Source organism: Pteropus vampyrus, unplaced genomic scaffold (assembly GCF_000151845.1).
Source record: "Pteropus vampyrus isolate Shadow unplaced genomic scaffold, Pvam_2.0 Scaffold44, whole genome shotgun sequence".
NCBI classification, from domain to species: Eukaryota; Metazoa; Chordata; class Mammalia; order Chiroptera; family Pteropodidae; genus Pteropus; species Pteropus vampyrus.
In genome coordinates this window covers 539558-554032 of record NW_011888825.1, presented here as the reverse complement: position 1 = coordinate 554032, position 14475 = coordinate 539558, and the positions used below count along the sequence as shown (strand labels likewise).

The window sequence follows — 14475 nt, the reverse complement described above, 5'->3', positions numbered from 1 at the left end:
ACATCCTCTGAACCTGCGAAGAGACTTCGACCATCTGTTTCCCAACAGCAACATTATTGACATTCTGGACTGGATAATTCATTGTTTGGGGGGGGCGGGGCTGTCTTGTGCTTTGTCCTGGGCGCCACTCACTAGATGGTGGTAGCACATTCCTCTCCCTCCCCGGTAGTGGCAGTCAAAAATGTCTCCAGATCTTGCCAAACGGCCCCTATTGAGAACCGCTGGGCTGCAGGAGGCCGGACCTGCCTCTGGCCCCAGAGGATGCAAGAACCACCCTGCCGGGTTCTGATCTCGGATTCCTCCGAGTACACTTAACATTCAGGCTGCAGAGCTTCGGAAGGCGGGGCTTATGCAGATGAGCCGCTGGTTTGCCTGGAAGGCGGGGTATGCAGATGAGGGAGGCAGTGCGTGCATGTTGATTAGCGGGGCCCCGCTGCGGTTCCAGCTGAAGTGGCATCTTCTTTCGCTCACTTCGTCCCTAGCTCCCTACCCTCTCAGGACCGTTTCCCATCTTTAGCCTCATCCATTTCCCCGTCCTCCTCCCCGCGCCTTTGTCCCCGGTGTCTGAATATCTCCGCTAGTGGTTACTCCTGCGTTTCTCCCCTCCCACCGCAAACCCCGCGACCTCCAGCAGCCCGCCCTCGCGGGCAGGATCCTGCCTGACGACTCCTGCCGCAGCCTCTTCAGCCTTCCCGCTCTCTCCCAGGGCTCGCACCACTAAACCCCGGGTTGTCCGTCCTCAGGCTTCCCTGTCCCCTCGGAGCCCCCTCCCCCGCCCTGGCCAGCCAGCATGCAAGTGTCTATCGCGTGTACTGAGCAGAACCTTCGCAGCCGGAGCAGTGAGGATCGTTTGTGTGGACCCCGGCCGGGCCCCGGGGCCGGTAATGGCGGGCCGGTCGGCGGGGGGCATGGGAATCCTCCGGGGGGAGGAGGGTCAGGCCCCAAGGCCCGGGCTGCAGTGGTCCCCCGAACCCTAGCGCCCGCTGGCGCCCTCCGAGAGAGCACCCGCCGAGCCACTGGCATGAAATACAGGTATGGGGGTGGCTGGGTAGCCCGCTCCATCTGCTCCCTTTTTCCGATCTTTGAGGCGTCCTGGGATGCCATTAGAACCCCCTCTAACTTCGCTAAGAAGGTCCCGGCTCACTCCATATCTTCTACCCCATCACTGGCACTCCTTCTGTTGGTCTCTCTCTTGGTCGCCGTCGATACCCGTCGATACCCCTAACTAGGAGAAATTCGTTTACCAAGGTTGACGGGGTCCTGTAGACCCAGTGGGATGCTCCTGAGCTTTCCTCTTTACCCCCAGGAAAGCCAGGAATGCAAGGATCTCCAGGCTGCATCCTCCAAGGAGTGTCCTTGGGTCGGTGTCCTGAGAAGAAGGGGAAGGAAAGGAAAGGGCTTCCCATTCTGGCCTGCTCAGGGTGCCTGACCCAGATACTGCTCCTCCCTGCCCCAAGGGCCCAGTCTCTTGTGACCTTAGTGGAAAGGGAAGTGGGGCCCTGGGAAGGACCTGGGAAGGATAGACCACATCTCTCAATTCCATGCTGAGGGACAGGAGCCCAGTGGGGAAGGTGGCCTATAATGTAACTGTAGCTGACTTAATCCCAGAGAACTTCTGGGCTCTCAGAACTCACAAGGGGTGGGGGTGGGGGTAGTCTTCTGCTTGGGAGTTAGCAGAGGTCACTGATCTGACCTGGTGTTGTCACTTGAGGAATTTGATTCCCTCCATGTGGCAGCCTTGATTGGGAGGCTGAGCTGACTACTTGGGTGGAGAGGTCTTGGGAGGAGGGGACTTTCTGGTTCTGGGACAGACTTCACAAGCCCACAGGAGCACAGGGAGTGGAGAAGAGGAATAACTGGCCTTTCCTGTCATACTCCCCACCCAGGTGTCCTACCTGCTTTTGTTGGAAGCCCATCTGCCTAGCCTATCCAAGGACCTTGGCTTGCCTGAGTACCTGTATTTGACTTGGTTTACCCCTCCTACCCCAGTGTCTGCCCTTTAGCATGACTCTCTGAGGGTCTGTTTTCACAAACATTACAATCAGCCAGTCACATTCCCCCTACCCCAACTCCACGAGTCCCAGAGATGGTTCAAATAAGGCCCTACTAGGAGAAACACAATCAAGGCAGCACATCTTCAGTGTGATAGGAGGGAACAGAGGCATTGGACAGTGGCTCCATAGGAGCAGTTTGTTCACGTATACTATAGGAATAGCACTGCCCAATTCAGTAGCCCACTGGCTCTAGTTTCTCTGGATTGAGACACCCTAAGGGCTTCTCATTCTGAAAGGAGAGGAACTGGGAGCTGATAATCTATGTCCCTAATGGAGGCTCCACGCCTTCTTGCTACTTCTGTTTCCTGCAGGAACCTAGGAAAGTCTGGTCTTCGGGTATCCTGTCTTGGCCTAGGTGAGTTAGAAAGAAGAGGATTTAAGGGAAGAGCACTCATTCATTCATTGCTTGCTTCCCACAGTTCTCACATGCCTGGCTTCTCTTTTGCAGGTACCTGGGTCACATTCGGTTCTCAGATCTCAGATGAGGTATAAGTGATGGGACCTAGAGCAGGGTGAGGGGCTGTGAGGAAAACAAAACGAGGGGAAATGGACTTGGATAGGGCTTTTGACAACAAGCATGGAGAATGATGGATGCAAGGCTAGAGGATGGGGAAAGGGGGAAGAATGTGGAAACCAAAGCTGAGATGCTATGGGCTAGTGAGGGAGGTAATTGAGAGGCCTGTGGTTGATCTTCAACTCTTTTTCTCACCTCCCTAGACAGCAGAGGATGTGCTGACAGTAGCCTATGAGCATGGTGTAAACCTTTTTGACACTGCCGAAGTGTATGCAGCTGGAAAGTAAGGACTGGAGTGAAAGAGCTAAGTTACATTTAGAAGGCTGAGAGAACATCGGGGCTTCATATTTTCCCTCTCAAGAACCCTGAGAATTCTGCCAATACTAAATTCCAACTTTTCAGCCAGTGGGCCCCCAAGGCATTGTGGGAATTATAGTCCCAAATATCAGTTCCTCTCCACCTTAGAGGGCAATGGGCATACTGTGCAGTCAAAAAGCAATAACAAACAAACAAAACAATATATACCCTATGCATCGGATATGTGTAACTGCATGGGGATTACAAAGCTTTTAAATATACCACACCACATTACACACCCATGGCTTCACACTGGGAGAAGCTAAAACCTAGGTTGAGCTACCCATATCTATTTTCCATCTGCAAACTCTTCTGCTCATCTTCAAGACTTGGCCCAAATGTTAGCTCCTCCAAGAAGCCTCCCCAAAGTTGGTCACTACCCACCTCAATTTCCCAAAGCACTTTATACTGCCCTCTGACACACAGTTTATCAATTACTGTGGTTCATGTGGCCATATCTGCTGCTCAACTAGGAGGCTCCTCTTTTCATGAAATTTGTCTTGCTCTTGCCCATATTACCCAAATACCTACAGGGCCTAGCACAGAGCAGGCACTACTTGTGAGATAACATCAATATACCCTTCAAAAAGCTCTCATTCTAAATAGTTAAACAAATAAACCAAAAAGACAGGGAGATATGAAAGACTGAATAACACTAAAACACTTCAATAACAGCCTCCCATAACAACTTAAGACTTGTCACATGTTAGCTCATAATTAAGTGCAAAAGAATTGTGTAGCCAATAAGAGCTATGGAAGCTGACAAGGACTGACCATAAACTGTGGTGAAGCAACCTTTGGTTGACCTCATAGATTGCAAGGATGTTGTCAGCTTACAATCCCTTATTTTTTATTTTTTATGCCTACAGCACCTGGTCTTCCTAGGTGGTCTCTCATCCAAGTACTAACCAGGCCCCACCCTGCTTAGCTTCCGAGATCAGACAGGATCGGGCTTGTTCAGGGTGGCATGGCTGTAGACGCAATCAGAACATTTTCAATTCTGCTCAGAGGCAGAATCTGAGCTAAACTTTGGAGGATAGGTGGAATTTTGCAGACTCCAGGAGGAGGGCAACACAGATTGTTGGAACCAGTGTCTCCCTAGTCTGTCCTTCTCCCCTCATCCTCGTCTATCCCTTTGGAACCCAGAACTGATGCACAACTGTTATTTGTTGAATGACTGAATGAAAGCTATATGACTATACCCCTAGTTCCAGGAGCCCCTTATTTAGTCCAGGTTCGGGCTGACAGCCCAATGGCTCCTGGTTTATGCTCCACTTTACAAGAGAGGAAATTAGTTGAATTAGGAAATTAGGAAATTAGGGGGGGAAAAAGAGAAGGAAATGCTCCACTTTGGAGAGCTCAATGCTTCTACACTGTTTTCTTTCAGGGCTGAAAGAACCCTAGGCAATATCCTCAAGAGGAAAGGTTGGAGGTGAGACTGTGTTTTGGAGGGTTGCTGGGGACATGATCATCCAAAAATCCTCTTCTTGCTGTTCTCCCGTTTCTCTTTTTCCAGGAGATCAAGCTATGTCATCACCACCAAGATTTTTTGGGGAGGACAGTAAGTGGCCGCCCCACAATAATTGATATCTACAGAGAATGTAGAAGGTGTATGGGATGGGGGTGGTGACAGCTGTCCCTGCACCTGCCATCCCAGGTCCTGACTTTGAGGAACCATGTAGTCCCAGTTCCTCATGGTGCCAGGCCAGCCTTGGTCCTCATCTTTGTCACACCTCATCTTTGACTTACCTTTTCCTACAGGGCAGAAACTGAGCGAGGCTTGAGCCGCAAACACATCATCGAGGGTGAGAGTTAGAGGCTGGGAGCCTGAAGTGGCTGGGTATGGAAGCCAGAGAAGTTGGGGACATTCTCTGAAGTTCTTCCTTCAGATGGGGAACTGGGAGTTAGGTGACCACTGCAAAGAGGTAAGGTGTGAATTCTGAAACTGAAGCTGAGTTGCTTACTTTCCTCTCCCCATCCCCACCTTAGGCTTGCGAGGATCTCTGGAACGTCTCCAGCTGGGATACGTGGATATTGTCTTCGCTAATCACTCAGACCCCAACAGTCCTATGGAGGGTAAAAGTAGCATCCCAATCATGATAGTCCTTTAAAACTGAGCACCTCTCAACCCTCAGTAGGAAGCCAGTCCCTGCTCAGGAGGCCTCCCAAGCTCCACAGTGGAGGATCAGACCCTAGGACTTAAACAGAGAAGGAGGCAAAGAGCAGATAGTAACCTCTCTGACTCTATAGAAATGCCTGGGGCCTTTGTGGGGGCAGTCAGAGATCTGCAGATCTGGAGCCATGGATGCCAGGGATCTGACAGTACAGCTCTCTCTTTCTCCTATATGCCTAGAGATTGTACGAGCCATGACCTATGTCATCAACCAGGGCCTGGCCCTGTACTGGGGGACATCTCGATGGGGGGCTGCAGAAATCATGGTGAGTATACTATCCCACTTCCCCATTCCACAATGAGTGCCCACTTTTCACATGGCCACTCCAAACTCCATTCTGTTGGAAGACGGGGAGCGGAAAAATATGGAGAGTGCTCTGACCCACACCCCCATCTCTTTCCTACCCCACTCAGGAGGCCTACTCCATGGCCAGACAGTTCAATCTGATTCCTCCAGTGTGTGAACAAGCAGAGCACCATCTGTTTCAGAGAGAGAAGGTGGAGATGCAGCTGCCAGAGCTCTACCACAAGATTGGTTCGCAGCTCCATCAACCCTACCTTTCCCTTGGCTTCACCATCACTGAGATCCCTTTCCCCACACATCCAATCCTCTTCTTAGGTGTTGGCTCAGTTACCTGGTCCCCTCTAGCCTGTGGCCTCATTACTAGCAAGTATGAGGGGCAAGTCCCAGATACCTGCAGGGCCACCATTAAGGTGAGGTCTGGGGGCTCAGGATGGCAAGATTGGGCTATCTTGGCTGTTTTGGAGGTAGGTGGGGTCTTTTGCTGATTCTCTTTGGCTTCCAGGGCTACCAGTGGCTCAAGGACAAAGTGCTGAGTGAGGATGGCAAGAAGCAACAAACCAGAGTCATGGACCTTCTTCCCATTGCTCACCAGCTGGGCTGCACTGTGGCACAGCTTGCTATTGGTGAGATACTACCAGCCCTGGACCTTGCCAGGACCTTGTCTCCTCCTGAGACATTCCCAAACCCAAGACTGGTTTTTCCTTAGGGAGGACCCTCAGAGACACTTCTGAAGTTTATATGCTTACTGTTCCCCATCAGTTCTCTTGTTTTCCTCCTCTGGCCCCAGCATGGTGTCTCCACAGTGAGGGTGTCAGCTCGGTCTTGCTGGGGGTGTCCAGTGCAGAGCAACTGATAGAACATCTGGGCGCCCTACAGGTGAGCTGGGGACTCACAGGCAGAGCCCATCTCTATCCCCTTCCTCAGCAAGCAAAGCCTCACTGTCCAACTAGAATGGGCCTGACCTACTACAAGGTCCTTGCTTTGCAAATCAGAGGTCCCAGGGTGACAAGGTGAGGCAGGGCACAGCTGGGACACTTTCCCCGACACTTGGTCCGCTGTGCTGCTCCCAAGTCCTCGAACTTCATGCCCTTCTTCGGTGACCCAACACGTACTTACTGCCCTCTCCCCCATCCCATTATCCTCCAGGTGCTGAGCCAACTGACCCCGCAGACGGTGACAGAGATAGACGGACTACTAGGGAGCACACCACATTCCAAGAAATAGTCCTTCAGGGGCGCAGGGCCCCCAGCCTAGTTCTGCTGCACCCCTACCCAGAACTGCTTCGCCGCAGCAGCCTCCCTCCTGCTCCGGTTTCCCCACACACAGTAGTCACAACGAGAGTGGCCCCGACCATTAACGAGTTCCGGCTCGAGTAGCAATACGCATGAACAAAGCCATATCCTTCCGCAACGGGGCTTGAGAGGAAAAGTAGTTCACCGCCCTCTGCTGCGCTCTCCTCAGCCTTCTTGCTAATCCCAGGCATGAGCTATTGGGCTGTTCCCTCTCTGCCATTTGGTCTCGCTCTTCTCAATTCCCACAATCCCCAAGGCCCATTAAAAAAAAAAAAAATACACGGCAGATCAAAGAATTATGCAGAGTACCTCAAAAGTAGCCCTTAAAATTCATCAAGGGGTAATAACCTAATAAGAGAGTTATGATGTCATCTGGGACAAAGGAAAATGGGGCTTTGACGTTATTCAGTAATACAAAGGAAGCCAGGCTGGTCCTGGCAGGAAGTTAATGATAATGTTTGGAAAACCAGGACCCTGCCTTCCAGCCAGGAGGTGTAAGGGGGCTTAAAACTACAATTGGTGTTCTTTGTTTCTGCCAAGAGGCGGAATGTAGGAGTGGGGAATACAGTGACATATCACTGACAAAAATAGAGGGAAATTTGATGGCAGATGTATAGCTTGGCCAGGGTGGCCCTTGGAAAACAATTGGGCTGTGCTTCTCAGGAAATAGTAACAGCCTTTAAGGTCACAGCAGAGATATGGGGCTGACCACGTCTGCGGATAGAGTTTGAGCCTTGAGCAGGACTTCCTACCTGGCCTTAGGGGACTATAGTTTTCCTCCTGGCAATAATCTTAAAGCAATAATGGTGGCCCCTCTTCTGTAAGACTTTCCAGGGAATTGTAAATAAAATCTCAGCTTGATCCTCACCGTGTCTGAAATTACAAGGAGTTGGGAGGCGAAGGTCTCAATCTCAGATATCTGGCCCTCTAGCCCCCTGGCATTAAAAAGCTCTAGTATTAGCTTTCTTTTCTCTCCATTGCTCATTTACCTCAGTGACCCTTGTTCCTAGTCATTACTCTTATCAAGGACCAAGGGACTGATACCCTAGGCCCCAGTTTTCTTCCTTCAGTTGCCACATTCCGTAGAACCCAAAGAGATTTGGCTTCCCAGTTTTTTTCCTCCCTCCAGCACCCTTGCCCTAGCTTTGTTTTGTTTTGAAAGTTATACTACCTATACTTCTGGTTTTATACTTCTCATTTCACTCTTGCATGATACTTACACTTATGTCAAGGAACTATCTGGGTGGTTTTCTTGTGGCTGAGAGGGAGGGGCTGGTCTGAGGTTGAGGCTTTGGAATTTGGTGAAGGAGAGATAAAATGAAACCTGGTCTATGGTTGAGATGACAGAGAGAGGGAAAGGAGTTATCATTGTAAAGTAAAAAAGAAAGCAAGTGAAAGATTAGGTGTGAGGGTAGCGGAAAAGCAGAATCAAATGGGGTTATGTCAGATACTGCCCCTGATTCTTCCCTAAAGAAGTCTGATTTCCCTAGGATAGAAAGTGGGTGGAAAGTTACCACCTTTAAAAATCACAAGGCAGGGAAGGATGAGCTGTGCCTTCCTTAAAATACAACCTCACCATTTCTCTTCTACCCATTCTCACTTGTCCTTGATATTGAAGCTGGGAGAGCAGAGTAAAACCAACTTCCAAAAGAGAAAAGTCAACAGCATGCTATTTACTGGGTTAGCAACCAACCAGACCAGCTAATGAATACTTACATCCACTCCTATCCTCTCCCACTCATTTTGGAAGACTGGTGGAAACAAAGAGGTAAAACGTATGACTAAACTATGATTAGTTATTCTGTAATAAACATATATGAATTTATAAATTCAAAATAGTACTCTCCTTAAATAATTACCTTAGAGGGTTATGTAATTATTTTAATGTTTCTCCCATTGCTCAAAACATTTAAAAAAAACTTCAGAGGCAGTTTAGAAACCCCTTGTAAGAAACTTTCCTTTATTGTCATACCTCATTTACCATATTTATCACTCACCTCATTCATTAATTTATTAATAAGTGTTTATTGAATCCTACTATGGGATACGGTGGTAAACAAAACCAGACTGAGAACAAACTTCGAGCTTACAGATGGGCTAAACAACCCCCAAACATAAACTTCAGTTGTCCAAAAGCCAGAGAAAAGCACGTGATGTTACCAGAGTCTATAGTGGGTATTTGACATGGCGAGCCTGAGCTGAGAGCTGATGGATAAGTGTTACTAAGGTGAAAGCAAGAGAGTCAGGGGAACAGCATATGAGAAAGCCTTGTGGCAGAAAGGAACATACAAGCCAAAGGTCTCAAAGCCAGAGTGTGGAAAGTTACAAACTTTAAATATCACAGAACAGGGAAGGATGGAAGCAGAATGTGAGACATGGGTGGGTTCTGAACATACAGAGCCTTGCAGGGCACTTTAGAATATTATTTTTATCCTAAGGACAGTAGGAAACCTGCTACATCAATTAGCTATTAATATATAACAAATCACCCACAAAATTTAGTGGCTTGAAACTTCTAAATGATTAATTTTTTTTATGATTCCAAGGGTTGACTGGTAGGTTCTTCTCCTGTTTTCATCTGGGCTCACTCATGTGGCTGAATTCAACTAGTAGGTTGGCTGAGCAGGAAAATCCAAGATGGCCTCACTGGTATGTGTCTGGCTATTAGTGTTGGCTATTGACTAGGGTTCCTCAGTTCTCCTCCATGTGGCCTCTTCTACCACTGGTTTGAATTTTCTTACATGGTGGTCTCAGGATAGTATTGCAAAAGGACAAAGGCAGAAGTTGCAAGGTTTCTGAAGGACTATGCTCCAGAACTCGTCACTTCTGCCACATTCTATCAGTCAAGCAAGTCATGAGGCGAGCTCAGATTCAAGGGATAGTGAAATAGACCCCAATTCCTTCTCCCCAATGGGAGAAACAGCAAAGTCACCTGCAAAGGAATTTTGGGCTATTAAACTGCCACCACATTAAAAGATTTTAAACAGGAATAGAACGAATGTGTGGTAAGACATGTTTGAGTTTGAGATTACTGTAAGCAGTGTGGAGAAAAGCTTGCAGAAGTCCAGAATGAGTGTGGACAGGCTGATTAAGAGGCTCCTAACAGGGTCTAAGCAAGAGATGATGGCATCTTGAACTAGGGTGATGTACTGAAGATGGAGAAAAGTAGGTGGGGCTTGGTGATAAGTCAGTAAAGGAAGGTGAAAACAAGGGAGGAGTCAAGGACAACATCTAGGTTTCTGGAGCTAAGTAAAGAAAGAGGTAGGAAAAGGTAGGAAACACTGGAAGAGATGCTGATTTAGACAAGGAGATCATCATTTTTGGGTTCTTGAAGATTAAATGAAAGGAAGTTGAGCAACTGACTGGATATCCAGGTCTGGAGCTTAGAGAGGCTTTGGCTGTCGAACACTTTGGGAACATTTATATAATCAAATGTACCTTAAAATTTTAAGATTTAATCACCAATTAGAGATATTAAGAGATGTGAGATTTCCGAACACCATTCCAAAGAGAAGTTCCAAAAACGTTTTGAATTATCGCAGCAACTGGATTAAGTAGATAACTTCCCCCAAGTGACTATGAAGACAATACAACTCAGAAGTTCTGAAATGTTTGCTTAAAAATAATGGTATAACTCTTCACCAAAGATTACACTCTAAGGCAGGGGTCCCCAACCCCTGGGCTGGTACCAGTCCACAGCCTGTTAGGAACTGGGTTGCACAGCAGGAGGTGAGTAGCAGGTGAGTGAGCAAAGCTTCATCCACACTTGCAGCTGCTCCTCAACACTAACATCACTACCTCAGCTCCACCTCAGATCATCAGGCATTAGATTCTCATAGGAGCACCAGTCCTTGGTGCCAAAAAGGTTGGGGACTACTGCTCTTAAGGTTTTAACAATCTAGTTGAAAAGTAAAACCAGTTCTACATTGCCTATTACAGCCAGTAAATGCGATGGGTATAGAGAAGCCGGTCTTGTATTGACCAAGAGAAATGGATGTTGAAAATGTTGAAAACTGAGAAATTAAAGTGAACACAATATAAGTGGGGAGCACAGGATAGTAATTATAGCCAATATGTGCTGTTTACTCTGTGCCAGTGTTCTAAGCACCTAATGTATATAATCTCATTCATTCCTAATATTATCCATATTTTATGGGTGAGGAAACCAAAGCCCAGAAAAAATTAAGTAACTTGCTCAAAGTGTCACAGCTAGTAAGTGGTGGAAGCTAGGATATGAACTCAAGTCAGCTGGCTTTAGAGTCTGTGCAGGTCCAGGAGAGGTAAGTGAGGAGGCAGCTGGGGATAGGTGTGGCACCATGAGGGAATGTGGGCTGTGAGTACTATATCCTGTTTACCTGTGGGGGAAGTCAGACCCCTGAGTCAGAACTCATGCTGGGCTGCTTTGCTGGACCCATCATGGTGTGTGGGTGTCCAGGCCAGGCTACTCTGGAAGGAAAAGATTCCCAGAATTCCTAAGGCCATAGTCCTGGAATCTAGGTCTCTCTTTAGGCTGAGATGTCAGCTTGGCATTGAGCAGTTTGAGGAATATGAAATTTAGAAGTCCAGCCTTATAAGAACATGCATAAGGCGAGTTGAGGGCAGAATGAGAGTTACTGTCAGGCAGCATCCGTTCAAACATACAGGACCCCACCAAAGGTGGGACAGAATGGGCTGTGTCACTAGCTTAATAAGTTTAAGTGGGGTTGTGAAAGAGTGAGCAACTGAACGAACAGGCCCCTGGGCCTGTAGACACTTATGCCAGTGGCTTAGGGGGCACAGGAAAGGAACTGAGGATTTGCACACAGAATTAAGGAGTGCGGGCTTTGTGCTGGGGTATGAAGGAAGGCATGGAGGGAGTAGAGGGTGATATGCCTCTTACCGCCCCAGTCCTAGTACCAGTTGAGCCGCCTTCCCCCTTTGCTTCTCCAGCCACGGTTGACATTCCCGGCCTCGTGCCTCCACCGCCCCCACGCGTGCCGCCGCAGGGAGCGGCCTGACCACGGCGTGACGCCTCGGGGGCGGGGTCTCATTAATAAAACGGGCACGAGACCGCGGCCCCGGCCCCAAGACACGACCTGAGTCAAAGGGAGGGCCAGCTCTTTCTGCCCACAACATCAGCCACGTTAGCGACCCCCTCGAGTCCGCGGCGGGCACCATGCAGCTCCTAGTGAGAGTGCCATCTCTTCCGGAGCAGGGAGAACTAGACTGTAACATCTGCTACCGACCCTTCAACCTCGGTCGCCGAGCGCCCCGCCGTCTGTCCGGAACGGCACGCGCCCGCTGCGGACACACGCTCTGCACCGCTTGTTTGCAAGAGCTGGCAGCGCGCGGTGACCGCGGAGGAGCGGCCGCGCGTGTAGTGCGCCTGCGCCGCGTCGTCACATGCCCCTTCTGCCGTGCGCCCACCCCGCTTCCGCGCGGCGGGGTCACAGAGGTTTCTGTGGACCCGGACTTGTGGTCGCGGTTGGAGGAAAAAGCGCGAGCCGAACGCGAACCAGATGAGGCGGGTAGCCCGATCAGGGAAAGCGGCGACGCCGACCAGGAGACCGACGACGAAGAAGAGAGCGAGAAGGAGGCGGGGCCAAAGAGAGCGGGGTGGCGCGCGCTTCGGCGATTCTGGTACAGGGTGCTAGCGCCCGCGCGCGGAGGTCGGCGCCCGCTGCCTAGCAACGGTGAGGAGCTGTTTTGGGAGGCTGCGCGGGGAGAGTGCCTAGAAGCACCAGGGTTCCGCTGCATTCTCCCGCTGCCACTAACTCTTCTTTCTTCCAGTGCTGTACTGTCCAGAGATTAAGGACTTTGCCCACAAGACCCGCTGCACGCTGTAATTGAGGGACCCGGAAGCTGCGGCGGAAGGAACGTGGGAGCTGCATTCTCAGAGAGTGCTGTAGTACAAGGGGTTGATGCCAAGGCTACCCCCCTCCCGTCCCGGGATTGATGAAGTTGAGCCGAGGGCAGGAGGGAACGCCCTGGGAGGTGTTGATACTGAACTGGGGAGACTACTAGACGTATCGCCCCCATCTATTGACTGTGCCAGCCTTACATATACAGGATGGAGTGGCCTAGGGATAAAAACGATCTACGCTCCAGTGAGAAGACGACAGATTGTTTCCTTAACTGTGACTTTGGCTTTTGTCCAGGGCAGCTCTGGTGTGTGGGAGCAACAAGTCCCGTTTTAGCAATTGTGTCAATGGTTTGAAATTTTTAAAACGCTGGAGTAGGAGGGAAGAGGCTGCTTTTCATGTCACGTTAATCTCACTTCTCTAGCACATAAGAGAACTGAGAAAAATAAGCCTTTTCCCCCCCTCACAGTGCTGTTATGCTTGTTTCCCCACTTCCAGTACTGTGAATGTAAAATTGAGATGTCTCTTGCCTTGCTTCATTTCAGAATCTCCCTTCATTTTGTTAGGGCAAGTCTAAAGGGCATTTATCTGAGGCGCCTAATTAGGGCTTATCAAGGATAGAAGGGAGAGCCATTTGGTAAAGGCATCAAATTTTAAACCTTTGATACGTTTTTACAGTCACAAGAAAACACTCCTGAAAAAAGATGCTCATCATACAATTTTAAACTTGTGTCCCATAATTGGACATCTATTGTATGTCATGAATTCTGTTTTAAAATCCCGTCAGTATCTTACGATAGTAAAGGGCCAGCAGCATCAGCATCAGCATCAGCATCAGCATCAGCGGGAGCTGGTTGGATGTGTAAAATCTCAGGATTCCACTTCAGACTTACTGAATCAACCTGAATTTTAAGAATCTCAGGTGATCCGTGTGCACATAAAAATTTAAGCAGCATTGGTCCAGGTCCTGGATGCTCTAGGATGTTACCATCTATGGGTGGAATATTTAGAATACAAATGGTATTTAATATATACTGTTTTATTACAAGTTCTAAAGTGACATTCTGTTGAAATCTAAATTATGTGCTTACTTGTTTCATTTTCCTCCTAGTTAAAAATGTGAACTTAAGTATAAACCTCAATTTTTGTAACTGTATTTTGACTTTTTCCTGTCTTTAAGGTCTCAGCTTACATGTTCCCTGTTCAGAGTTCTTTCTCAATATCTAACCTGGTATAGTCCCTCCCTCACCCTCTGTAGCATAATAATGCCTTATTTTCACTGCTTTTATTTCCAGATAGTGTGTTTTGTTGGTGTCCCCCAATAGAGTGTAATCTCCATGAGAGCAATGACTGACTTGTGACTGTTGTATCTCCAGGGCCAACAGTATTAATGTAAAGCATGTACTCAATAAATATTTATTAGATTTTTTTTAAAAAATAGCCTCAAAAATTAAGTGTGTGGTCTCTCTCTCTGAACAGCCCTGGTAGTGAACAATACACGTTTAAAAAAATCTACCAATTCAAATATTTGGCAGGCTATGGAAGTTTGACTCCCCCACCCAACTCCTTAAAAAAAAAATGTACTTCTGCACACTGGTAATTGAACCTGTGGAGCTGTAGTGACCTCTGCTGACTCTTGGAGGAACTAAGCAACTTGAAGGCAGAAAGGATGATCAAAAAGGATGAATGGAAGGCAGTTCTGAATCTCTCCAGGCACCCCTCCCACTACACTTGTCTAGTAAGCCCTGCTATCTCTCTGATCTCAATCTGAAGCCTGTGTAGGTATCCTATTGCTTACCCTCATCACATTGGGGTGGGTATTGGGAAAAAAAAAAAAGCCTTTGAGTTTTAGTTGATTATCCAAGAAATAAAAAAGAGAAAAAGGTAAAGTCACAAAATTAAAAAAAGAAAAAGATGGATAATATGAAATGGCAGAAAGCA

The 14475-nt window shown here is 48.4% G+C and overlaps 2 protein-coding genes and 1 non-coding gene across 6 annotated transcripts; 2 read left to right on the top strand and 1 right to left on the bottom strand.

The window, feature by feature from the left end:
- Positions 1-140: 140 nt before the first annotated feature.
- On the top strand, positions 141-7654 carry KCNAB3 (potassium voltage-gated channel subfamily A regulatory beta subunit 3). Of its 4 annotated transcripts, XM_011358903.2 has the most exons (14): positions 143-1032; positions 2366-2409; positions 2503-2540; positions 2772-2851; positions 4313-4357; positions 4442-4486; positions 4687-4730; positions 4915-5001; positions 5279-5364; positions 5513-5633; positions 5718-5812; positions 5905-6025; positions 6190-6278; positions 6549-6816. In XM_011358903.2, the coding sequence occupies exons 1-14, from the start codon at positions 791-793 to the stop codon at positions 6624-6626; spliced, it is 1215 nt and encodes a 404-aa protein (XP_011357205.1). In that variant the 5' UTR covers positions 143-790; the 3' UTR covers positions 6627-6816. The 4 variants fall into 4 exon arrangements, with proteins under 4 accessions (XP_011357201.1, XP_011357204.1, XP_011357202.1 ...); XM_011358902.2 differs by lacking the exon at positions 6190-6278 and having other exon boundaries at positions 142-1032; positions 6549-7654; XM_011358900.2 differs by having other exon boundaries at positions 142-1032; positions 5513-5812.
- Positions 3786-3904, bottom strand: LOC111738904. The gene has a single exon (XR_002780037.1). It is a non-coding gene; the product is annotated as a 5S ribosomal RNA (ribosomal RNA).
- A 2971-nt stretch (positions 7655-10625) lies between the features above and the next one.
- Positions 10626-13984, top strand: LOC105291236 (putative uncharacterized protein FLJ38447). The gene is made up of 2 exons (XM_011358898.2): positions 10626-12366; positions 12464-13984. The coding sequence occupies exons 1-2, from the start codon at positions 11850-11852 to the stop codon at positions 12517-12519; spliced, it is 573 nt and encodes a 190-aa protein (XP_011357200.1). The 5' UTR covers positions 10626-11849; the 3' UTR covers positions 12520-13984.
- The last annotated feature ends 491 nt before the right edge of the window (positions 13985-14475 follow it).